This window comes from Ictalurus punctatus, chromosome 27, assembly GCF_001660625.3.
Source record: "Ictalurus punctatus breed USDA103 chromosome 27, Coco_2.0, whole genome shotgun sequence".
NCBI lineage: Eukaryota > Metazoa > Chordata > Actinopteri > Siluriformes > Ictaluridae > Ictalurus > Ictalurus punctatus.
Genome location: NC_030442.2, coordinates 328,729 through 356,510, shown reverse-complemented (window position 1 = coordinate 356,510; position 27,782 = coordinate 328,729). Strand labels below are relative to the sequence as shown.

Genomic DNA, 27,782 nt, shown 5'->3' with positions numbered 1-27,782 from the left:
GTGGATGAGATTCCAGAATTTCACCTCTGCTCTCACAATAATTATGAAGTGTACAACAAGCTGCCACAACTTTATTGATCTTACTTGTGTTGTGATCGCTTCTCTTCAGTAGGCAATGCCATCTGGCTTTTAGCCTGCCAAAGGCTCTCTCTGCACACATCCTGGCTCTGCTCAGGATTTCTGATTGGATATTTGGCTATAAGCTGTATATATGATTGGAATCTGAGTACAGTAAAGCTAACTATTTAATTAAAAAAATAAAGGTTATGTAATAAATTTTAGCAATAGTTTTCTCAGACATAAATAAATAATGCACGTTACAGTTATGTCTCTGACACTGGTAGGCCTACACAATAAATTTTACAATTGAATGCACACCTTCCGACCAATCAGAAGTGAGTAATCGAATACTTGATTCTGATTGGTCGGAACGTGTGCTCGAATACTCGATTCTGATTGATTGGAAGGTGTGCGTTCAAACCGTTGAATTCACAGGTAGTTCCAGTCAGTTTAGTCACCATTCTAAGTTAAAGCGCTGACTATATACAACTGTAACCATAGTAACAGTTACAGTTGCATACAGCACTTAAACCCCCGGCTTCATTTTGCACTGTTTTATCTCTGTGTATGATTTAGAAGTCTCGATTCTGATTGGCTGACAGACATTCTGAGGCGTGCAATTACTTTTCAGTAAACGCACGGCTAAAGTAGTTCCAGTCAGGTCTTGACCGCATTACAGTTCCACATCACTTCGCCAAATTAACTGAAATAACGGAAAAGTTAGTCTACTGTCCCCCACAGAACACAGATCTAACAACAGACAAAATGACACAATTTAGATTTTCCATAAATATGTAAGGAATAACTGACGACTGGCCGTTGAATTATTAGGAAAAAAAATGCGAACCCAAGGTGGTAATGCAGCCATGAGGCAAAGAGCAGGGTTGAGCCATTGACGTGCAGTTATTGGAGAGAGTATAAATATCTATTTATCAATGTATCAAATGTATCAATATTCAATATTTCAGTCATCACTATTTACTTATGTATTCATTGTATTTTCTGCAGTAATAAAAATCGAAAAACCCTGTGAACAAGCAGGCTTATCAATATTTAATTATTTGTTCTATTTTTTTTTATTATCAGCATGAAACGAAAAAAAAAACAACGTGTGAACTAACTCTCTCCCTCTGTCTCTCCCTCTGTCTCTCTCTCTGTCTCTCTCTCTGTCTCTGTCTCCCTCTGTCTCTCTCTCTGTCTCTCTCTCTCTCTCTCTCCCTCTGCCTCCCTCTCTCCCTCCCTCCCTCTGTCTCTCTCACTGTCTCTCTCTCTCCCTCTGTCTCTCTCTCTCCCTGTGCCCCTCTCTCTCTGCCTCTCTCTCTCCCTCCCTCTCTCGGTCTCTCTCGCTGTCTCTCTCTCTCCCTCTGTCTCTCTCTCTCCCTGTGCCTCTCTCTCTCCCTCTGTCTCTCTCTCTCCTTCTGCCTCTCTCTCTGCCTCTCTCTCTCCCTCCCTCTCTCGGTCTCTCTCGCTGTCTCTCTCTCTCCCTCTGTCTCTCTCTCTACCTCTGCCTCTCTCGTTTAGGAATTAATAGCGGAGGCTTTGAGATGAGATGCGTAATAAATTAATTGCACACACGAGCGTTTTAAGGACAAAAACCTGACAAATGTCTTGAAATAAAACATCTGAACGATGTCTTCAAATGTGGTAACTGCTAGGTTTGCATTAGGTGAGGAATAATTGACCCTGGTCCGTTGAATTATTCGCAATAAAAAAAGCACACCGAGGTGTAACTCCGCTTCGCGTCGTGGCCGCATCACCACCTCGGAGTGTTTATTATTATTATTATTATTATTATTATTATTATTATTATTATTATTATTATTATTGTGCGTAATGCAAACCTAGCCGTGGATTATGTAGATTAGATAGTCCATCCTTTATTCTGGGGATGTAAAAATAGTTAAAAAAAAATAAAAATAAAAAAAACGTACTCGTCTGTGGATATGTTAAAAATCTCCCCCCAAAAACCTTAACATTTTCAGATCTGTAATCATTTATTAGAATAAAAGTAATACATTGACTGAACGGAACAGTCGATCTCATGCACCTACGGATGGTGCATTTAAAAGATGCTGTGGCCGGCGATCACCTCCACCCTCTCGCACCACCACACCATCCTCTTGTCCGAGCTCTGATGACGTAGCCCCGGGGAAGTACACAGCAGAGCGCGCGAGACCGCGGGATGGGGCCGATGGAAAATGGCGTGTCTGTGTAAACGTCAACAGTGTACCATCAAAGGACATGCTTTTCGTCAGGAACTTGAATCGTGGAGACATAAGCTTATTCGATGTGTAGGTAAGTTTATTTAACATCTGATCTGACAGGAGAGCATCGGTTGGTTTAATAAGGACGCGCACAGCTCCAGAAGCTCCGGTGCTGCGCTTGACAAGCGCAGCGGGTTTTTATTTATTTTTCCTCTTCACACCGTCTCCTCCCTGCAGCAGACAAGCCTCGCTGCTGTTTACTCCGTTCTGTTTTCATTTGTGCTTTGTCTTTTTGAGCATCCCGTTTTGTTTGATTCTCGGTGCAGGACTGTCACGTGCATAAATTGTGCATAAGCCGATATATAGTGTTATTTCGCCATAGTGCACGCGCTCCATTTTATTTTAGGCCTGCAATATGAGACGTTTTAAAACGCTTAATGTTGAAAAGCTTTGCGTGGATTAATGCACTAAATTAACGACCAGGGAAAAACATTTCTCTCGCATATAAAGAAAACACTTAACATGGCTTAATGTATTAAGACAGTGATATTGGAGGACCAAATTTAGTATACACCTTATTATTGAAACCTACTAGCCTATATACACTGCCCTCCACTAATATTTGCACCCTTGGTTTGAGCAAAGAAAGGTGCGAAAATTGTCTTTGTTTAACCTTTTGCCCTTTTGTTTTAAAAAAAAGAAATAATAATTGGCTGCAACTAATGATTATTTTCATAATCGATCAGTTGGCCAATTATTTCTTTTCGATTAATGGGGGGTGGGGGTGGACGACTTTCAGTACCATTTTTGTTTTCATTTATTTAAAGTAAAATCCACAAACTGAATGTTACAAATATAAACTAATCTTTACACAACTGTTTGTCCAATAATATAAGACTGTAAAGAACCCAATACACAGACACACACCAGAATATATATTAGTCATTTAGGACTGTAGTTTAATTTTTTGCTTTTTTTTTGCATCTATAAAAATCAATACATAAATACTTATTAAATATACATAGTAGTATTTATGCGTTACTTTTTATGGATACACAAAAAGCACCGAATTAAACTGCAATACTAAATTAATAATAAAAACTCACTTTTACTGCACCTTATGGTTTCTGTTACTCACTGCTTTTAGGAATATTGTTTTATTTTTGTTCATAGTGTTTTAATTAGACATTACAGCTCTTACTTGCACTCCCACTGCGAGTCAGGAGCAACGCGGCCTCATTACCAACAGATCACTTCCGTTATAATAAACGACAGAATTTACACTGCAAGTGCACAAATACAACATATAATGACAACAAACTTAAATTAAACTAAACCTTTTAAGCAATTTGCACCAGTTTCCCTGTCCCTTGCACACAGTGTAGTATTTTGGATACAAACATAAGTTTGTGTTCGTGCATCACTGTCGTGTTTCAGTGCTACACAAAGTCATCTTTATAAAGTTTGATCTTCAGAGTGTTTAATATAAAACGCTCACCTGCCTTAAAGGACTTGGGTCGCACACTTTCTTCCTCAGACACTTGATGATTACGCCGATGTCTGATGGTGACTGAGGTCATGTCGGGAATAAAAGGTAACATTAACATAAACAGTAAACCGAAGAAAGTCATTGTCGGTGATTCTATGTGTCTGCTAATGCTAGCAGTATCACACTGCATGCATATGACTTCATGCGCCATTGACTAGGAAGCAGCTTATACTTCCAGTTACTAAAAAACTAATGTGTTCCATTTGAGACGATATTACCTTTCTAAAATTCATACACTAGACCAGTGGTTCTCAACCTTTTGTGAGCTCTGGACCCCTAGCATATTTCAGACAATCCACAAGGACCCCCTCACTGCACAACAATTATAGGCTATATATTTAACAGTCATTTCTATGTATGTTGTTTTATTTTACTAATATTCAACATTAGTAATATTAACATTGGACATTCAAAATGTAATCAAAACATTTCAAGATTATTATTTTTTTACATTTTATTTTTGGTGTGACATTTAATTATCTTTTGTTTGTTTTATCCATCAATGCAACACTTGAACTTCTCTACCACTCAGGTAGAGAAATTATCATTTCATTTGTAAATGAATTTAAAATAAACACATCAGTGAACAATCGTCAGCTCAGCTCACGTGATATTTGTGAATGCACGCAAATAACCAAATTGATTAATTTTAAAACATCTCCTTTTAATATGTTTTGATACATTTAACAAAATTAAAAATAAAAACATTTTTAAAACTTTCCTACGGACCCCCTGCAATAACACCATTGACCACTAGGTTCAAGATCGCTCTGTAGATAATTGGTGGTGACAAGTGTGAAGATCACTATTTGTTCTCAGCTATAGCTGCCATGTTCTTTCTCAAAACACGTGATTAATCTATGATTAATACTTTTACAAAATGTTTGCGGCTCACAAGTCAAAATATGAAAAGTTTATATCTCAATCATACCTTCACAAAATCATGAAAATGTCGTTAATTAATGGCGACATTGACAAAGTTTGACTGGGAACTATGATTAGGTTTATTAACTTATATGCTTAAAAATTTCAAATCACAAAATCATTTGATATCTCTGTTATCATACCATCACAAAACCATCATTAAAAATATTGTTAATTAATGGCTACGTTAGCAAAGTTACTGTAACCGGAAAACATTTGTAATTATGGCTGTGTTGTCCTTTATTAGAAAATGTACCATTAGGAATTTAACAAACATATTTCACTATTAAAAATCACACAAAATAAGTTGATATCAAGATAAGTTTACTTACTTAAAATGGCACATGAGGGCACACTCCCTTCTTTAACTTCATAATGAAACCGGTCTCAGCAGCAACCTACAGAACTCCTTGCGTGGCCAATCACATCAAAGGAAGACCAGTGTGAGCTATTTTAACGAATCATGATTTTGAGTTCAGAACACTTGAAATCTTAAGTTTATGTATGTTGTAGGTAAATAAGTTAAACGAACTTATATTTTTGAGTTAGGCTCAAAATGCAAAATGTTAAATAATGTTAAATAAGTCAAGATTACTTGATTGTTTAAGTAAGGAACCATTAGGGTTTCCAGTGTAGGGTTTTTTTGTTTTTGTTTTGATAGACCTGTGTTGTTTTCAATTGTTGGCTATCCATGAGAGCAGTATTTTTGTGAATTCTTTTGAACAAAATATCAGAAGGTTAAACAATAAAGCCAATTTTCACAGCCTTCTTTGCTCATATTTACCAAGGGTGCCAATATTAGTGGAGGGCACTGTACAGGCAAGCAGATGAACCCAGAATCTGAAATCAACGTGCAAAGTTTCATGTTAACATTTTTCCACACAGTAAAATTGCCAGTGTTAAAGCGTCATGAAACACTAAACTTCATTTTCTGAGATTTTAACAGAGGTGTTCGTATCACACATCATAAAAGACAAGCTCAGCATCTGTTCATTTTAATTGTAGGTGAAAGCTGGTCAATTTTTAGCTTTTGTCTGCTATTTTTGTCTTCCTGGTTTAAAACTTGGTCACAGGCAGTGATGTGGCAATGTACTATAGTACTTTGATGACTTGTCGGTGTCTCATAATTATTCATGAGCCTGTGTGTTCTTATCCTGTGAGAAGATGCGCTCTCAATTATTCATGACACCACGTGGTGCTTTCCTGCAGATGTAGTAGATGAGAGAGGTTCTGATGGGTCGCAGGGGTTTGTTTCAGTGGTGTAAGAGTTCGAGTGTGTTTATTCAGGAGAACTATGAGATTTGGAGAAATGTGGACTTCTGACTTGTTCATGAAAGCAGTTTGTGTCTGCACAATGATGTGGTACTCAGTCCTGAGGACTTTTCCATCCATTCAAACACGGTTTTATGTGCCTGCATTTATTCATCAGATTCATTTCAATTCATTTACCTGTCAGATGCAAAGCGCTTTACTTTAATGGTGTTCATTAGGGATGCACCGATCAGGATTTTTACGACCGAAACCGATACAAATACCAATCTTTTCTTGTTTAAACTTTAATCAGGAGGTCATAAACACTTAAATGTAAGCTCTCTGCTCATGGTCACTGTTAATTGAGTAAAATAACAGCAATGAGAAATACAGTTGGTTAATTGATAAATAAACAGCATAAAAATATTTATTTTAAAGTATCTTAAACAATAAAGAGTCCTAATTAAAAGTAGACTAACACAAAAATTATCCATATTAGGAAAAAGGCTAATAGCCATCTAAGGAAATAGCAAATCGATATTAAATGCAACCCATAGTAATTAAACATTATTTCATTTCTCATTTTATTTATATTTTATAAAGTTATTGTAATATCTATTTTTTTGTATTAAATGATTTATTTATAACTAAGCACATCTTCTGTCTTTACATTTTGGTTTTTTGTTTGTTTATCAGTTTTAGATCGTTCCCCAGTACAGTGTTGCCAGGTCTGCTGATAAACTTGCATTTTTGAGGAGATTAAATCAGAACATGGAAACTGGAGTTGACTTTCCTAGTGATATCTGGAAACCATGAGTTTAAATAAAGTGAATGAGCTATTAGAGTTAGTGAATGGAGAGCAGTACTGTACTGTATGTTTACAGATGGAACAGTTGCTAATCTTGATTATGATTGGTGAGGAATTATTTAATAAAGAAGTCTGAATTAAACCCAGCTTGTATCGTTAGCATTATTATTTATTTACTCCGCCCAACGTCGCTGTGTCTACACGAGCAGGTCGCAGGTTCAGGTAATTTTGCGAGATCAATAAAAGATGACGGTTTGTGAGACCGCAAAGTTGAGAGATGCAGATGTTGTACAGAGTTACTCTCGTCATCATAATGGCTTCTCTGCAGTATTTACACACTTGTTCGGTTGACTGAGATGATGAAAAGCAGTATGAAAGTAGGAGTGGATGATGAACCCCCTATACATTAAAAGTACATACTTATTTACTTCTTTACATATTTAAACACTGTCTTCTCTATTGTGATGAATTCTGAAATCATGTTGTCTGCTACCAATTCCCTGTTGCATATGGTTCTTTGCCAGTCTGTCATACCAAAAACAAAGTTTTTCCTTAACAGTTGTAATAAAGAACACCACCTATAGGGCTGAATGAAGTCCTATGACTGAAACCATGCTTTCATAATTATTTTTGGTGACTGAACTTTCTCTAATCATGTTTTACCCATATTTGATGGTCGTTTATTTACTTTTATGGGAAGGGTGGCTGGATGACAGCAAATATTGCTTCATACAACACTTTGTTGGAAGGTATCAACATGCATACACATCCACAGAAGAAGGCATTTACCCTATTAGGAGTGGTGAAATAGGACCAAAGGATTTCTACAGATCAACGTGTATTCACAATCAAGATCTGTGATGAGTTTTTTTCTAGTAGGCCTGGATGATGTAATAATTGATATTGTGATAATAACATCATTATACATTTTATTGCTATTAAAGTCATGTGTCTTTGCTTTTATAACTCTTTAGTTACTCACTGTAAAAGTAATTGACTGGACATTAAAATTATTTCTGTTACAATTTGTTATTTTTTTTCATAGGTACAAATAATTAAATTGGATCACACTCATAATATTTATGTGCATTTCTTTCTACTTCATTCTACCACAGACCTACCAAGCATCTCAGATCCCCTCATCCCTCCAGTCGCACAGGAGATTATGCAACAAATGATTCGAAAGCTTGCCACGGAATATACCTCAAAAACCAGTTCAGCTCAGGATATACCCCTTTCCCAATCAGTACTTAACAGCACCAAGTACCAAAGTCTGCCAAAAGCACCCTTGCTAGACCCAGCTGCCTCATCACAGAACCCTGTCCTTTGTAAACTTTTCATGGCTGACCAGGATTCTCCACTGGACCTTACTGTTAAGAAGATTGGTGTTGAGTCCAGTAACCAAGGTAAATTATTTAATTAAGAGCTAATATTAAAAATAAATACAAGTAAAATAAAAATAATATTATGCAGTTCCATTAAAACATTGAATTATTGTCTTTTAATTTATTTAATCATTTTCATATTATTCATTTACATGTGATTCATATTCATGTGATTCATTTACGTATGATACATTTACATGTGATTCATTTACATGTGATTCATTTACTAATTTGCTTCTCTTTAAATCCAGTTTTAGACTGTGATATTACAAAGGTCTTTCCAGATTGTTACTTGCCACACTGTATGAGATAACCTAAGTAAAATTGCCTGAATTTTATAATATATGTTGACCAAGTTAGGTTTAAATCCTCTAAAAACAGATTCGCAATTGAATAACATTACTCTGTTCCAATTCACATCCTTCAAAGCATTGGCATGTTTTGTTTACTCTCACAATCCCTCACACTCCCACACCCAAAGTCTCCATAAAACAAATGAGACGACAGTGTATCCTACAATATCCAAAAGTTGTCCACAATGTGAAAACAACTCGGAGAGTAAGCTGAACTAACCAACAAAATTACATTAATACAGATGTAGATTTAAGAGGAGTAAGACCACGAAATCTAGGCGAAGTAATACAACGACAATATCTTCAATAAAAATCTGAATACAGAAGTGCTGGAAGGCCAAGTGCAAAAAATAAAAATAAAAGAAAGCAAAAAAGACGCCGCTGTGTAGGTGATGCAGTTCGCCCCAATATCAGGAGTTTAACATAGTCTCCTGCTTCCTCCGCTGAAATAAAGTCCTTCTGAACACCGTTATATGTAATGCGAAGCCGAGCTGGGTGAAGTATTCCATAGCGAGCACCCACAATACCACGAAGTTGACGCCGAACCTCGTTAAACGCGGCCCGGGCGGTCTTGGCTGTGTAGTCAGGGAAAACGGAGATGGTCAAATCCCACGCTTTAATCCGTTGGATCTCTCTCACACGGCGTAAAATGTCAACACAGTCACCGTGATAGTGGAATCTGCACACAATAGCTCGTGGTCGTTCACCAGGCTTGGGCTTCGGCTGAAGGGTCCGGTGGGACCGGTCCAAAACCGGCTCCTTCTCCAGACCAAATGCCTCCTTTAACAAGGCCGCTACAGCAGCGGTTGTACATGTGTCAGCGCCCTCTGGAACTCCCACTATCCTAATGTTATTGCGCCATGACCTCGACTCCAAATCCTCACATTTATTCTGTAATTGAGTCACGGTCGCAGTGAGAGACTTGATTGTAGTCTTCATATGAACTATGTCATTGGTACAACCGGAGAGAGTGTGCTCCATTTCCCCAACAGTACCTTTCAGTGTTGACATTGTAGCCTCGGTAGCAACTTTATCACTAGCCAGCTGTGTTTTCACAGCCTGCAGGTCAAGCTGGATAGTAGACAGCGCACCCCCGAGAGTCTCCTGGAGATCCTTTTTTAAAATATCGGCAATGTCCTTCTTCAGTGAAGCCAGCAGCTCGAGCCTGAGTGTGGTGAAGTCAGGGTCACTGCTCGGCGACGCGGATTCAGGGGAAAAAGGGGACTCGCTCGCGGTGCGCACACTAGACCTCAGTCGTGTCTGAATGCTACCACAGGTTTTCGTGTTCTTTCCAGACATTTTAACATGCTACAAAGTTAAAAGTAAGCGGAAACAAGGAAACGGAAAACAAGGAAATGGAGTAGAATCAGACAAAATCTATTGTATGCGCAAATTAATTACTTCAAATTAATTTCAGTTTTCATTGGAATCAGCAGGAGCCTCCAACTTCGCGTCCTACTCCATCGAACTCCGAATTCGAATCGAAAAAACAAACAAACATTGAATTATTAATTGAATGTATAATAATAACACTAACTGAACTGAAGTGTACTTGTACAATTATATGCTTGATTCACATTTGTGAATTCCCTTGTGTGTGGACAGTTTACAACACCTTGCACTCATTTTAATTGACTTGGTTCTGAATAGTTTGGCTTCTTGCAATGTCAACGTAACATGCAAGACAAGTCAATAAAAAAAGGCAATAAATACAGGTTTATTGAAATACAGTGTAAAGAAGAAAAACACCAATAAGCTACTTAACTAAGAACTTCTAAAGTATAGGAACAGACCAAAGGAATAGTGCATGTGTGTGAGAGCGGGAGAGAGGAAAATGAGGAAAGTGTGTGCACACGTGTGTGTGTGTGTGTGTGTGTGTGTGTGTGTGTGTGTGTGTGTGTGTGTGTGAGAAAGAAAACAATATCATGTGAACGTGTGTGTGTGTGTGTGTGTGTGTGTGTGTGTGTGTGTGTGTGTGGACGCATGCTCTTCCCTAGAGCTCATGTGTCGAGACTTTTAAGCAACGACGATGCAGTGTCTGGATACTTTTTGTATTTTTTTTATTGCTTCATTGTGGATGTTCTGAATTAGCGTTTTGAAGAGCTTCATGGGAGATGGCGTTGGAAAATAATGCCAAGAACGTCTTCCTTTGAAAGATATCGGGGAATGTGACAAAGGTAACTACATTCTTGTGGGTTTTTCAAGAAGAAAGTCTTGAAAGCTCAACCTCAAGAGTGGTAGGATATTCTTCATGCTTGGAGCGGGAACAGGATGAAGCAGAGTGAGGCCCTACTCTAGGTTCTTGCTGGGCTGAATACTTTTCTTTTGCTACTCAGTTTTCTTAGATCCTGATTCTTCTACTTTAACTATTGGTTTCTCATCTGCATTGCGATCAGGTGAGATGTTCAAGTTTCTCATGAAGGGTGTCGAGTTTGTGTAGGCCAGCAAGAATGTTCTTTATGGATTTGCACAAACCTTTAAAGCCATTTGCAGGTCAAGTGTCTGAGGTTAGTTGCCAAGGTTGGAGTGTGCTCATACATAGGGTGGAGCTAAGGTCTGATAACTGTTTCTATATAAATATATACAGTATCTCACAAAAGTGAGGACACCACTCACATTTTTGTAAAAATTTGATTATATATATTCATGTGACAACACTGAAGAAATAACACTTTGCTACGATGTAAAGTAGTGAGTGTACAGCTTGTGTAACAGTGTAAATTTGCTGTCCCCTCAAAATAACTCAACAAACAGCCATTAATGTCTAAACCACTGGCAACAAAAGTGAGTACACCCCTAAGTGAAAATGTCCAAATTGGGCCCAAAGTGTCAATATTTTGTGTGACCACCATTATTTAACAGCACTGCCTTAACCCTCTTGGGCATGGAGTTCACCAGAGCTTCACAGGTTGGCACTTGAGTCCTCTTCCACTCCACCATGATGACATCACGGAGCTGGTGGATGTTAGAGACCTTGTGCTCCTCCACCTTCTGTTTGAGGATGACCCACAGATGCTCAATAGGGTTTAGGTCTGGAGACATGCTTGGCCAGTCCATCACCTTCACCCTCAGCTTCTTTAGCAAGGCAGTGGTCGTCTTGGAGGTGTGTTTGGGGTTGTTATCATGCTGGAATACTGCCCTGCGGCCCAGTCTCCAAAGGGAGGGTATCATGCTCTGCTTCAGTATGTCACAGTACATGTTGGCATTCATGGTTCCCTCAATGAACTGTAGCTCCCCAGTGCCGGCAGCACTCATGCAGCCCCAGACCATGACACTCCCACCGCCATGCTTGACTGTAGGCAAGACACACTTGTCTTTGTACTCCTTTCCTGTTTGCCGCCACACACGCTTGACACTATCTGAACCAAATAAGTTTATCTAGGTCTTATCAGACCACAGGACATGGTTCCAGTAATCCATGTATTTAGTCTGCTTGTCTTCAGCAAACTGTTTGCGAGCTTTCTTGTGCATCATCTTTAGAAGAAGCTTCCTTCTGGGATGACAGCCATGCAGACCAATTTGATGCAGTGTGCGGCGTATGGTCTGAGCACTGACAGGCTGACCCCCCACCCCTTCAACCTCTGCAGCAATGCTGGCAGCACTCATACGTCTATTTCCCAAAGACAACCTCTGGATATGACGCTGAGCACGTGCACTCAACTACTTTGGTCGACCATGGCGAGGCCTGTTCTGAGAGGAACCTGTCCTGTTAAACCGCTGTATGGTCTTGGCAATCGTGCTGCAGCTCAGTGTCAGGGTCTTGGCAATCTTCTTATAGCCTAGGCCATCTTTATGTAGAGCAACAATTCTTTTTTTCAGATCCTCAGAGAGTTCTTTGCCATGAGGTGCCATGTTGAACTTCCAGTGACCAGTATGAGGGAGCGTGAGAGCGATGACATCAAATTTAACACACCTGCTCCCCACTCACATCTGAGACATTGTAACACTAACAAGTCACATGACCCCGGGGAGGGAAAATGTCTAATTGGGCCCAATTTGTACATTTTCATTTAGGGGTGTACTCACTTTTGTTGCCAGTGGTTTAGACATTAATTGGCTGTGTGTTGAATTATTTTGAGGGGACAGCAAATTTACATTGTCATACAAGCTGTACACTCACTACTTTACATTGTAGCAAAGTGTTATTTCTTCAGTGTTGTCACATGAAAAGATATCAAATTTTTACAAAAATGTGAGTGGTGTACTCACTTTAGTGAGATACTGTATATATATTTATGCTGCATCTACACCAATCAGCCATAGCATTAAAACCGTGACATTTCACGAATAGGTGAAATAAATAACATTGATTTTCTCATTACAGTGGCACCTGTTAAGGGGTAAGATATATTAAGCAGCAAGTGAACAGCCAGTTCTTGAATTTGATGTATTGGTGGCAGGGAAAATGGGCAAGCATAAGGATCTGAGCAACTTTGATGACTGAGCGACTATACGACTGGGTCAGAGCATCTCCAAAACAGCAGGTCTTGTGGGATGTTTCAGGTATGCAGTGGTTAGTACCTACCAAAAATGGTCCAAAAAAGGACAAGGGTCCTTGGCACAGTGACGGGGTCATGGGTGCCCAAGGCTCATTGAAGCCAAAGGCCATGGATGATGAAGGCTAGCCTGTTTGTTCCGATCTCACAGAAGCTTCCCACTGTAACACAAATTGCTGAAAAAGTTAATGCTGGCTATAGTAGAAAGGTGTCTGAACACATAGTACATCGCAGCATGGTGCTTTTGGGGCTTTGTAGCTGCAGACCGGTCAGAGTGCCCATACTGACTCCTGTCCATCGCCGAAGGCGCCTACAATGGGCACATGAGCATTAGAACTGGACCATGGAGCAATGGAAGAAGGTGGCCTGGTCTGATGAATCTTGTTTGTTTTTTTACATCGTGTGGATGACTGGGTGCGTCGCTTACCTGGGGAAGAGGTGGCTCCAGGATGCACTATACTGTAGGAAGAAGGAAAGCTGGTGTGATGCTCTGGGCAATGTTCTGTTAGGAAAACTTGGATCCTGGCATTCATGTGGCTTTTGCTTTGACACGTACCACCAACCTAAACAATGGAATGATTTGAGGAGCATAGCAAAGATCTCAAGGTTTTGACTTCAAATTTTCCAAATCTCAGTCCGATCGACCATCTGTGGGTTGTGCTGGACAAATAAGTCCGATCCAACTTACCGGACTTGAAGGATCTGCTGCTAACATTTTGGTGCCAGATACCACAGTACCCTTTCAGCTGATTGGAGTCCGTGGGTCAGAACTGAATCTACACGATATTATACGGGTGGTTTTAATGTTATGCCTGATCAATGTACAGTATATGCTAATCTATAACTACTTTTTTGAAGTCCTTTGTTCAGTTACAGTTTAGATTCAGACATTCGGTAGCAGTTTAAGGGAAATGTTTGTTTGCTTAATAGTTTGTCTCCTCCTACTGGCTGTTCTAATTATAATCCTTCATAATGTTGACATTGTCATGTGACTGATCAGATGATCAATACAGAAATTAGTGTTTTCCATGCTGTCAAAGGGTATGGGTGCTTCTCAATACTCAAAATGATGCTTCCTCATTTCTTCACTCCTCCACTCTCCAGCCTGTGACCCGGAAATTGATCGTCAACCATCTTGAAGGACATATCAGTTCTGTAATTGCACCCCGAGGAACGGGTAATGCGGAAGCTTCCAGAGGTGCTAGGAGTGAGGATACACAGATGTATCCTATGCGGAAGTGTTTCTTGTCGAAAAACCTGACACGTATAAATTGCCCTCCTCCTTTACATCTGCCACAATCTCAAACAGAAAGTCCCTTGATGATGTGATGGAATTTTGTGTGAAATATGATAAAATAATAATATGCTTACAATGACTATTGTAATTAATTGATCCTTGCATGTTTGGATATGCAAAGCTGCACAAAAAATGTGATGATTTTTGTATTGTCCATTAATTCATTATTCAATAACCCAAACATTTCACATACTATCAGTGCTTTTTGCTTTATTAAGAATGTTATTAACCAAGCTCCATCAACATAACAGCAGATTAAAAAAAAGGATAACGGCAGATCCCTGAAGCGCAGTGACATAATCCAGCTGAGCACAGTCATCATTAATTGACGTCGCTCTGAAGCGACGCTTGAGACAGCGAGGATATTCCATTTGACTGGCTTCAATTCTTCTCTCCTCACATCTCATCCTTGCATTCTTCTCTCACATCCTAAGGGGGTGTGTGTACATGAAATGTAATTACTATTAATGTAATAAGTAATGAAATATTAAGGCAAGGAAAGGAAATGAGGATGCACAAATAAGAAATTTGAAGCACCCTATGTCTCAACCAGCTCCCTAGTTCAGTAAAAAAGGACTCTTTCAATGGCAAATTTTGAGTATATAAAAAATCCCACAATGCACCACAAAAACCAGGGAGCATCGATGCTCAATATGTTCCCTTACTAGAAATAATGTCATGTTTCCTGATGCCTCTCAGCTCGAAAAAAAATGGGTGATGAACTCTCAGCCAACTTCCAGCTACAAATGTAAGTAGCTTGTTATCATTGTTGTAGCTCTCAAAAGATTACCTACATTAGCAATTTTTTTAAACTTTATTTGACATTCTATACACGATTTGCTTGAGTCTAACACGTTTCAAGTGTTTAATGATTTAAAAAAAAAAAAAATCCATGAACCTGCCTACGATTCTGCTTGACAGGTAGTGTGGTGCAAAGAGATTTCATACTAGGTACTATTTTCTGGACTTTAGTGCCACCTAGAAAGATAATAACAAGTGCAGTCATTCCGAAAACACTCATTAGAATGATGGCCGCAAGAAGCACCCAGATTTTAGTGTGATGTCAGCCGCACTCGGGGTGTATGGCCTTGGGGCCAGCTTGGGGTATGGCATCTGGTCCAACTGCAAGGGCTGCGTGCGGCAACGGAACTACGAATTCAGGTGAGAGGAACTGTAGAATTTGCTGGCTTTTATCTACGACAGGGACAGTGTTCAGGTGCTGTTGGGGATCAGGAGGGATGTCGAGATCTCTCAGATCCTGTAGGTATAGAGTCCCAAACGGCTGCTCATGCGGGTGACGTCTTCCTCTAACAACTGCACTACTCCCTCCCCAGTCTCGGCGTCAAGTATGAAAGGGCCCTCAGGAATCTGGCCTGGGTCTAGGATAGGGGCTGGATGTGCAGGGACTTCCTCAGGTGGGAAGTCAGCCACTTCTGGTACTGCCAGTGGGGAGTCTCCACATGGAATCAACAACTGTCCGTGCTCTGGAGTGTTACCACCTGGTGTGCTCTTAAGGGTGTCACTGTCGCTAGCTGCCTGTCGGCGTGGTTTGCACTCTGTCCTAAAACTTGTCCAGGTATTCTGTGGGACAGACCTATCTGGGGGTCATCCAGATCACTGTTGCTTGTGAAGTCTAAGTCCTCTTGGTCATCTACAGAGAGTGAGCCGTCTGCTTCTTCGGCAGGATGCAAGAGTCTGCCCTTCCCTCCTTGATTAGGATGCTGGAGCCTATCTTCCCCATCCTCAGTAGGGCACAAAAACCTGCCTTTTCCCGCCCCGGGAAACCGATCTTTGCTTCAACCTTTACCACAGTTGGAGTTTCTGCAACCACCTTGAATGGTCCTTCTCTTCGAGGGTCATTGAAGTGCTTCCTTTTGAACATGGGTATGTGCACGTAGTCCCCTGTTTCCACCAATCTCTCTGGTGTGGTGACGTCTTCACAATGAAGTGCCTCGTGAACCTGCGAATTCAAATGCCTGTGGATTGGGTTAGGTGGCGCATATATTCCTGCATTTTGCCCTCTAATTGTTCAAGAGGTGGGCCCTTGTAGGGACCTGAGTAAATTCCATAGGCATAGGGCAGCCCTTCAACATCTTGTGTGGGGTTAGATGAGTAGTACGGTTAGTCTGGGACCGCATTTTCATTATGGCTAGTGGCAATGCTTGAACCCAATTAAGCTGCGAGCGTTCACAGGTCTTTGTAACCTTGGTTCAAGCCCCAGCACTGCTGAGCTGCCACTGTTGGGCCCTTAACCCTTTCTGCTCCAGATGCGCTGTATCATGGCTGACCTTGTGCTCTGACCCCAGCTTCCTGACAGGCTGGGGTATGCGAAAAAAAGAATTTCACTGTGCTCTAATGTATATGTGACCAATAAAGACTCATTACCATTATCATTAAAGCCCTCTTAAACAGGAAAAAGAGAGCATTCATGGCAGGAGACAATGAGGAGGTCAGGTCAGTCCAAAAGGAGCTAAGGAGGGATCTGAGGAAAGCTACCGGGAGAGGCTAGAGTGCAAGCTGGAAAAAAACAGGGCCAAAGAGGTATGGGAGGGCATGAACAGGAGTACTGGGCTTAAAAATTCCAGACCAGCCATGGAGGGCAGCCTGGAACATGCAAATGAGTTAAACCGGTTTTTGAACAGGTTTGACTCAGCCCCCACCCCTGAGAGCTCAAATGGACATTCACACCCTCCTGATGATGAGGACAATACAGGAATGATCACAGACACAGGCACCCCAACAACCCCCTCCACCAGTCCATTAATAACATCAAGCCAGTTGAGATGGGAGCTGTCCAAGTCAACAAATCTATGGGCCCAGACATCATCAACCCCATGCTGCTCAAGGTGTGTGCCACACAGCTTGCAGGTGTGTTTCAATACCTTTTCAATCTTTCTCTAAGGCTGAAAAAGGTGCCACAACTGTGAAAGACCTCCTGCATTGTTCCGGTGCCCAAGAAAAGTCATTCCAGTAATTCAAATGACTACAGACCTGTAGTGCTAACCTCACATGTCATGAAGACCTTTTGAGAGACTGATCCTGAGGCACCTGAAGCTGATCGTAAGTGACTCCCTTGATCCGCTGCAGTTTACATACCGGACCCAAATCGGCGTGGACGATGCGATCATCTACCTACTGCATAGAGCTTACTCACACCTTGAGAGGCCAGGAAGCACATTGAGAATCATGTTTTCCGATTTTTAAAGTGCATTTAACACCATCCACCGCCCTGCCTCCCCCCCAAAACCTATTACCATCCAGGGGGAGAAAATAGAGATGGTGGACTCGTACAAGTTCCTGGGAGTGCACATCAACAGCAAGCTGTACTGGTTGGAAAACACCAAAGCTCTCTACCAGAAGGGACAGAGCAGACTGTTATTTCTAAGGAAATTCAGGTCGTTTGACATGAGCAGCAAGCTACTGCAAATGTTCTATCAGACTGTAGTAACCAGTGCGCTGTTCTTTGCTGTGACATGCTGGGGAGGTGGAATTAAGACTCGGGAGGCTGACAAACTCAGCAAGTTGGTGAAGAAGTCCAGCTCTGTTGTTGGTCACAAACTGGACAATCTGGAGACAGTGGTGGAGAAGAGAATAATTAACAAAATCAGGTCCATTTTGGGAAACCCTCTTCATCCACTGCATGCTGAGCTGCGGCAGATGGAGAGCACCTTCAGTCACAGGCTCATCCCCCCAGGTGCAAGACGGAACGCCTCAGATGTTCCTTTGTGCCGACAGCCATCAGACTGTACAACACCTAGCCACCTTGACCTTACCTTACTTTTGACTTCACTAAAAATATTCTGCTACACTGTTTTCATATGGGTACCATACTGTAATTTTTGCACTGCTCACACATGAGATCACTTCTTCAAAGTTTTTGTTATATGTCCACACTGATTATACCATACAGCTGCAATATGTATATAGTATTGTACATATGCGATATGTACATGGGCTACTTGCATAGTTGGACTGTACATTGTTGCTTGCTGTATATACTGCTCATATGTATGTATGTGTGTGTGTGTGTATGTAATATATATATATATATATATATATATATATATATATATATATATATATATATATATATATATATATATATGAGAGAGAGATTGTGCTTATGTCTATAAATATTGATACATACTGTATATACTCTTTATATATCCCTGTATTGTTCTACTTACTATCTCTTTTATCTCTTCTTTCTTTTCTTTTTGTCTTTTTTTTTTTTACTGCTGCTGTGACACCCTAATTTCTCCATCTGGGGATTAATAAAGTATTATCTTATCTTAATAACAAAAGTACCTTCAGTCTTGTGAGCCTGACATTTCACAATTGCTAGTTCGGCTGGCAAAGTCATAGCATACAACAAGTCTGATATAGCTGCTCCTTGAGTAATTGTGGACCCATCCTCCCTCTGAAATCCTCTCTGTGCCCATATAGGCCCAAATACATATGATGTACACCATATGCATATGCTGAGTCAGTATAAATTGTACAGCTTTTACCACTCCCTAGTTCACACGGAGCAGTCAGAGCCCTGATTTCTGCCAATTGTGTTGAGCAGGTATAGAGTAAAGAGACCTCCATTACTGTATTTAATGAATGCAGATCCAACCTAGCCGCTATGACAGTAAATCCAGCTTTATTCCCTATATTGGCTCGAAAACATGACCCATCTACAAAGAACACGTGCACTTGACAAGGGCTCATTCTCTAAGTCGGCTTGTGCTTTAAAGAACTTCTCTGATTAGGACATGCATTCATGGGGCAACTCACCTTGTGGAGCAACCATTTTGACAGTGGGGTTGACTGTGTTCCATATTTCTATAGTCAACTCCGGGGCCGACAGAATGACATCGTACGTCGTGATTCGCGAGTTGGTAATGGCGAAAGGCTTGTGTACAGTGTGACTGGATGCCCCATCGTAATTGAGGATTCCTTTTGGTATGTGAATGCGGCAACCGCCAGTGCCCGATAACAAGGTGGCATTCCCTTCTCAACATTATCCAAAGTGGTACTGTAGTATGCTATAGGTTATTTACCTACACCTTGTTGTTGTTGTGTCTATACAGCAGATGCAAAGCACCATTTTTCTGAAATGTACAAGTGAAAGGGTTTACCATAATCAGGGTTTGCCAATGCAGATGCCGATCAAATGCAGCTAACGCCCCAGGAGTCCAGGTATGAGCAGCATTTAGCTGCGTTTGGTCTGTGCTTTTGATTAAATCACGAAGAGGGTGAACTATTAGCGCAAAGTCACAGACCCACGGTCTGCTAAAGCCTGCCATTCCTTAGAATGCCAACATTTGTTGTATTTTTTGCGGTTGGGGCACTTTCCTTATGGCTCCCATGTGTTTAGGTGAAATTTTGTGGCTTGCTCCTTCTAGGACACATCCCAAGTACTCTACTTTAGGTTTACAAAACTGAAGTTTTTCTTTACTCACTTTGTGGCAGTTTTCGGCTAGCATAGTTAACACCTTTACCGAGTCATCTTGACACTGTTCTTTAGTAGGGCTGCAAAGCAGAAGGTCATCCATGTACTGCAACAGGGTGCTATGACAATTCAGAGTATAAAGGTCATGAGCTAGAACCTGGTTGAATATAGAGGGACATTAGCAATATCCCTGAGAAAGTGACGTGTACGTGTATAACAATATACACATACACAACAGTCCAACAAGTGAACGACAAATAGATGCTGTGAATCTGGGTGGAGAGGTACACTAAAAAAATGCAGAGCACAGATCAATTACCATAATACCATTTTGTTCCCTCAGGTATGTTTGATAACAACTGGCGTTTCAGGTACCATTATTTTGATCTATAGCTCTCAAATCATGTACCAACGTCCATTTATTTGAATCGAGCTTCTTGACAGGAAAGATTGGAGTATTGCAAGGGCTCCTGGTGGAGATCAATACTGCTTCGATTAGCCCTTGTATGGTTGGACTTGTACCTTCCCTGACTTGTGGGGACAGGGGGTATTGTCTTTGATATGGTAGGTGAATGTTCTCTTTGACTTTTATTTTTTCCTAGCCCTGCCGATTCAACTATCACCACGTCTGTTGGGTGATTTGTAGATAACATCTGGCACCTTTCTCAGCAGTTCTTCCTCATCTGGATCTTTTCCTGACCCTAGAATTACCATCTGCCTTTCCTCTGCAGCTACCTTTGACCTATCATGTATCATGACACACGTTGCTATGTATGAACTGCCCATCAGGTGACCTGTGTAAGTATGGGTTCTCAGTTGGTTTCCATTCCCTCACTTCCCTAGCCTGCTTAACCATTGGTCCTAAATCTTTATTTTCAAACTTATTTGCGACCATAAGAGAGACATGGGGGACTGCATCCTCCACCTGGTACCACTTCTTCAGTCTTTCTGGTAATTGTACCATGGCTGGGGGCCACTTATTAGATCCAAAGTCTTCACTGCCACTTTACATCCCTCTCGAGTTCTTCCCACAACTGGGCAAACTCCTAGTCCTGTCCTACTTTGTCATACTTGATTGTACAGTGCAACAGAGTTTGTGTTTCATGGCAGTGTGGGCGAATGTACTTCAGCCAGAGTTTCCATTCTTCAAACATCTCCCATAATTCCAATTTATCCATGTCCTCCACTTCCAACCAGCACACATTGTCGATTACTGGGGGAGTCTTGTCTTGTTCTTGGAGGAGCAAGTAAGGTGTACCTATAGGCTGCGGAAAGGTAACCCATAGCCCAGTCGGGTCACATTGTATCTTTGCCGCTAGTTCACACAGGGTATCTTGGCGTAGTAAGTTCACTGGTGCTCTTGGAGAATATAGCAGGGGTGTCTGTATAGTAATATCATTGAGCAAAAGTTCATGAGGCTCTGTGAAGCCCGAGAAGCCCATAGTTTGAATTGCTTTATGGGTGAGGGGGAGCTGTGAGCCTTCTTTCCCGATGCTTGAATAAGTAGCCCCTGTATTGATCATGAAGAGTACCTGTAATTCCTTCCCGGCCGACACCGGGACTGTTGTTATTATGCTGAAATATATGCTGAGCTACTACCACACAAGATGTGTGGGCGTGCTTCCTGATGTGTGTAATTGAAGAACGATCAGGAGAAAAAGTGTGGTTGGGACTTTAAACACACCACACGTGGTAGATGGCCAGGAATAGAAACTTTAAAAATAGTCCTGATGACAAAATTAGTTCCAGAGTGTAATAATGTTAATGGGTATAATGCTACAGGGTTTGGGGCTTTTTTTTTTCTCACTAAAAATGGAGATTATTGACTGAGTCGGTTAGCAGAGTGAGATTGCATGCAAGAAAGAGAAAGAACAAAGAGAGAAAGGAGAGATTCATGGTGCTGAATATTATTACCTTCATTTAAAGAATGCTGATTGTAAAGTCAGTTTACAGTTTCAAAATCAAAATAGCTGAAGTAAGTAAGCAATACTATATTTTCCTGCCCAGATGTACGCTTTAGTGTTTCAGTTCATCACAATGATGAGAGGAATGCAGCTTGAGGGCTTTTTTTATATGTTTACTGAAGATGAACAATGAATGAATGATGTCTGTCAAGTATATATTTAGAAATATTTAGCAATCTGATGATGCCGTAGCCATCTGTGGCTGGGAGCTTTGGAGAGCCAAACTGTCCATGCTCTGTGAGTGGGAGGGTTGGCATACTCTCTTTCCTGTCAGCTACAAAGAAACAAAAATTAGAAATCTGTATGTGTTATTGATCAGCAATAAAAAAAAAAAGGAACTATTATCACTGAAATTGATTAAAAATTAAGCAAAGTATCGAAATGGGACAGGTGTTGATTCCTATCTATGACAGGTTAACAGAAATACTGTGTGTTCATTTCCTTGCTCAAATTTGTAATTCTGTGGGGGTTTTTTTTGTTTGTTTTTAGGTTATTTTATAATGTTCTTTTAGGTACACAGTATATTTTATAATGTAAATAAGTACACAGTTTGAAAGGATTAGCTTAAAAGGCAGAAAATACAGCAATTTCCTGCATGTCTACAACAACTGCTAGCTGTATGTTTGAAAACTGCTACATCCCTGTATAAAATATAACAGTCAATAAAAGATCAAATGATTTGCAGTCGTATGCATGTGCAAGCACTGTCTGTCTGAAAAATAAGTAGTTATTTAAAGGATGAATTTGAAATCACTGAATTTATTTTCAAATAAATATTCATTTATTTAAAGTCAAAATTCATATTAAAACAGTTTTATTACTTTTCTCTGACATAAAATAATAATTGCAAACTTAAAATGAACAAGAAAGAAACACACAAACAACAATAACAAAAAAAAACAAGTAAAAAGGGGATACTTTTATATTCACAGATGGAGTCCTGGATCTCTCGACCAAGAAAAAACAAAGCAGAATCTCTCTCGATCCCACTCATGACTTCTCTGTCATACCTGTAGTGAAAAGGTGAGCACAGCCATTTTTATCAGGTTGTTTTGTTTTTCTATCCACCATTTCAATTCTGTTGTGTTTCTGCCTTACTGCCTAATTGTCCTTTGTTATTTCTGATGCCATATTCATTCAGGTATTAATTCAATTTACTGTTTTAACATTGAAAAGGCTAGATAGTGTTTTTCCTCAGCAACTGTTACATATTATTCTTTTCCATTTAACATGGTTTACACCCTATTGACCATAGTTTTTGTTATACTTGTTTATTTAATATACAGTATACTATAAATTGAAAGTAATAATAATAATAATAATAATAATAATAATAATAATAATCCCAAATTAGTTCCTAATGAGTTAAAGAAGGTACATGAAGTTTATAAATCTGAGTGTTTATGACAAATCCACAAAAATGAGTGCATCCTACTGGATGTAAAACAGGTTTAATTAGTTGGGCAACAATGTAAAAAGCTTATTTTAATTATATTCCTAAATCTAATTTCAGCAACAGCCATAGTAAGATAAGTTTTTGATTAAGTACAATTGCACTGACATACTACCTGTTACTTTTTTTTCAAAGGATTTATATAAAGAAATAATATATCGGTAATGAATAACTGGTGAATTTTACTTAAATTACAATTTTACTTTACTAAAATGTAAAATTACACATTATTCATTGCATTCATTACATAAATTAAATGTACATTACATAAATTAGATGTGGACACTACACAAGGATCTTTTTATTTATGTACTGTATTCTGGTTATTTTACTAATTTAGAGATAGGTTCTAGGTTCTTATTGATTTGGCAGTTTGCAATGATGTACACTATATTGCCAAAAGTATGTTTACACCTGACCAATCACATCCATATGTGCTTGTTGAATATCCGATTCCAGATTTAGTCCTCTCTTTACTGTTATAATAACCTCCACTCTTCTGGGAAGTCTTTCCACTACATTTTTAAAGTGTGACTATAGGGAGTTGCCCATTCATCCACAAGAGCATTAATGAGGTCAGGCACTGATGTTGGGCAAAGAGGTCTGGCATGCAATAAGCGTTCCAATTCATCCCAAAGATGTTTAATGAGGTTGTAGTCAGTATTAGTTGAGGTCAAACCACTTGAGTTCTTCCACACCAACCTTGGCAAACAATGTCTCAATGGACCTTACTTTGTCTACAGGGGCATAGTCATACCGGAACAGGTTTAGGCCCCTTATTCCCAGTGAAAGGAAAGCTTAATGCTACAACATACAAAGACGATTGTGTGCGTATAACTTTGTGGCATCAGTTTTGGGAAGGTCCACATATGGATGTGACAGTCAGGTGTCCACATACTTTTGGCCATATAGTGTATTTATGGTTTAATGAATTTATATTTGTTTCCCTCAAAATACTGTTTATTTTTGGTACGTTCATATGTTGATCTACAGGCAGTTCAGTATATTGTAATTTTATTCCTAAAGCTAAGCATGGAGAGCCTTTTTTTTTCTTTTTCTTTTTTTTTCTTTTTCTTAATCAGGCAACCCGTGATAACAGATCAAAAGTACCAAGAAATTGATGAAAAGGACGGATTGCCACTACAAGGTTTGCAAGATGGCATTTGGGGGGACCATACTTGCTCTGCCCCTATTAAGCCTCTACTCGCCAAATCACTTCTTATAAAGGAGGAACTCCTGAGTCAGAAGCATCGCTTTCTTGGACAACACTCACCTCTATCTTTGGCCAGCTTAGAGATGGTAGGTTTTCTCAATTCCAGTCAAACACACCCTCTCCTGTCTTCTGATGGCTTCTGGGAGAAACCACAACTAGATGGTGTACTGGAGTATAAATCGGTCAGCAGCCATATTAGTGATCTAAAGAACCTTCCGCTTGTCTTAGAAAATCATGGAACCTTCACCAAAGGTACCAGTGCCTGCCATAGCAAGTCCCATGATATCTTTGCCATTACAGCAAAGAAAGATGCAAGAAACTCACCTCCAGTTGACTTGAAGATTCCACAAGTAAAGGGTATGGATCTCTCCTGGAACTCCAATGGTAACATTTCTGATATATATAATTACAGCTCCATTTCTATGGGCAGTGTGCAGAGAGATAATTCTCTCAGCAGGAGGCTTAGGGCCATTTTGCCCAAAGAGAGTAGTAGAGCTGGCTTGGGAAACCTCTTTGATGGCAGTGGGGTGAGTGAATATTTAGGCACTGATGCTGACCAATCAACATCTGGACCTCAGTATCCAACGTCAGATCCAGAAGCAGATCCAACAGTCTCCAAGCAGCCACGCAAAAAAAGGGGCCGGTATCGCCAGTATAACAGTGAGATCCTGGAAGAGGCTATTGGTGTGGTGATGAGTGGGAAAATGAGTGTTTCAAAGGCACAGAACATTTATGGTATTCCTCATAGTACCCTGGAGTACAAGGTGAAAGAGAGGATGGGAACACTGAAGAACCCACCAAAAAAGAAGATTAAAATGATTATGAAGATAGATAGAAAAGACTCGGCAATTACTGCAGCGCCAACTGCCACATCCAGCACAGTGCAAGAGGATGTATTGTAGGTGGTGAGAAAAACAAAAAAAAATTAGTAAATACACCATGTTGGAACAAAATGAAATATTATTGGCAAAAGAACACGGCTTTAACTATGCCGGTTTGCTTTGCAGTATCTGGGGTAGCACAACCATAAGCATCCAATACAATGGATAAAGAACAATATTACAGTGGTCACTCCAAGCAGTTCTTAGGTTTGTTATTTAATCTCACAAAAGTAACCATTATTAAAGCCATGAGGGTGGCAAAACCAGATTTTTTTTATTTATTTATTTATTTTTTAAATATATATATATAAAAAATAAGGAACATTATGAAGTTTAAACCTCTACTTGCCCTATCCCCTGTCTTCAGCTACATGCAATTTAAAAAAGCACTTTGGGGGACAGTAAATATTGGTTGCAGTTAGCAAGTCAAAAGAATGACACAAGCCCTTTCAAGAAAGAATCTTTTTCCCTCGCGTTCCACAATTCCCTCTCTCATACTACAGGTTTGTAATATACTTTGGTAATTTAAATTTTAAGTCTGCAATGATTCTTATTGGGTATCTGATGCTTGGCTGTCTGTCTGTCTATTTAGATAATATTACATTACAGACATTTATAGTCTGTTAAATTAAGTTAGCCATGTTCATTTGGAACATGTTGCTTTAGGTAAATAGTAATTCAGGGATGAATATGAGTATTTAAAAAGGTTGATTCAGTTTTTATTTTTTATTTTAAAAAATGTTTGTTTTCTTCTGGACTGTTCTTACAGTCTGGGATTTACCAGATACTGGTGATTCTGGTGATAATTTGGTGACCTGATTACCTCAGTGTTATTTGCATTATGCACTTAACAGTCTGTGTGGCTCACTTCATGATACTAAAGAAGTGTCGTCCATTGGGAGCCTCATTGTTTGTTTTTTGTACAGTCCCCTCCAAAAATATTCGACAAGGCCAGTTCTTTTGTTTTTGCCATACACTGCAGACAATTATGTTTCAGATCAAACGATTAATATGAGATGATGGATCAGCATTTCAGCTTTTATTCCCTGATATTTACATCAAGCTGTGCAATGTAAGCTGTGCATACATTAAACAACTTAGAACATGGCACCTTTTGTTCGAACCCAGCCATTTTCAAGTGATTAAAAATATTGGAACATATAATAGACAGGCGTTTCTTGTTGCCCAGGTGTTCCTTGTTGTTGCTTAAAGAAATAATAGCTCTGAATGTCTACTCTTGGTTGAGCCCTAGGTTTCACCTGTGAAGACTGCATTTGTTGTTAAAATGGATAAACCAACATGAATGCCAGAGAGCTGTCTATGAAAGAGAAACAGTCTGTCTGCCAATTTACAGAGAAATGCACCCAGTCTAATAGGGAGGAATTTCATCAAGCAAAAAGACAGTGGCCCAAAACATACTGGCAATACTACAAATGACTTCATCAGGGGGAAAAAGTGGATGGTTGTAGACTGGCCACGTCAATCACTTGACCTTACCCCAATTAAGCATACATTTCACCTGCTGAAGAGGAGACTGAATAGAGAAACCCCCAAAACAAACAACTGAAAAATAGCTGCAGTACAAGCTTGAAAAAGCAAAAAAGCATACAACAGTTTGTTGATCTTAGTGGATTGCTGGCTTGATACAGTTATTGCAAGCAAGGGATATGGAATCAAATATTAAGTGGTAGTTACTGTATTTTATTTAAGACCATCTGTTGAGTTCTCTGGTGATCCAGAGGCTAAGGATCCCATGCTCTCACCACCGTGTCTCGGGTTCGATTCCCGGGCAGGGAACCCCAGCCACTCCGCTCAGTGCCGGTCCCAAGCCCGGATGAGAAATGGGAGGGTTGCGTCTGGAAGGGCATCCAGCATAAAACCTGTGCCAAATCAAAATCTAAGCAGACCCTGCCATAGTGTGGGAATAATGCTAGGAATAAGAAGTAGGCTTTAAGACCATCTGTTCCTATACTTTTGCCACCAGAGGGGCCAGGTTTTAAGTTGTTTAACACATCTAGATGTAAATATCAGGAACTTAAAGTTGAAATTCTGATTCCACTTTCAACCAAGAGTAGACATTCACAGCTATTACACCTGGGCAACAAAAAAACACTTGTCAGTTACATGTTCCATATTTCTGATCACTTGAAAAATGGGTGAGTTCAAACAAAAGTTACCATTCTCTAAGTTGTTTAACACATCATCAGGAATGAAAGCTGAGTTTCTGATTTATCATCTCATATAAATCTTTTGATCTCAAACCCAAATGTCTTCAGTGTATAACAATGTTTTTTTAATTGCATTGCCATTCCAATACTCATGGAGGGGTTACTGATGAGTTGTTACTGATCATTTCATTGAGATTGGCATTGCTTCTAATGGTGTGCGGTGTGGAGTTATGGTGTGCATAGTAAGGAGTAAGTTTAATTTAAGATTTAATTATTATAATAATAAGAAGCAGCCCATGTCTGTATGCTATTTTTCACTAATTCTCAGGGTAACTG

General features: G+C 39.8%; 1 protein-coding gene across 1 annotated transcript; it reads left to right on the top strand.

The window, feature by feature from the left end:
* The first annotated feature begins 1,913 nt into the window (after positions 1–1,913).
* On the top strand, positions 1,914–27,782 carry lcor (ligand dependent nuclear receptor corepressor). Its single transcript, XM_017458356.3, has 4 exons — positions 1,914–2,355; positions 7,912–8,202; positions 22,664–22,754; positions 24,267–27,782. The coding sequence occupies exons 1-4, from the start codon at positions 2,259–2,261 to the stop codon at positions 25,297–25,299; spliced, it is 1,512 nt and encodes a 503-aa protein (XP_017313845.1). The 5' UTR covers positions 1,914–2,258; the 3' UTR covers positions 25,300–27,782.

Excerpts from the sequence above, each read along its gene's own strand:
- lcor (XM_017458356.3), top strand. The coding sequence starts at position 2,259 with ATGGCGTGTCTGTGTAAACGTCAACAGTGTACCATCAAAGGACATGCT. Across the intron at positions 2,356-7,911 it reads TAAGCTTATTCGATGTGTAG|ACCTACCAAGCATCTCAGAT; the intron begins GTAAGTTTATTT and ends ATTCTACCACAG. Across the intron at positions 22,755-24,266 it reads GTCATACCTGTAGTGAAAAG|GCAACCCGTGATAACAGATC; the intron begins GTGAGCACAGCC and ends TTTCTTAATCAG.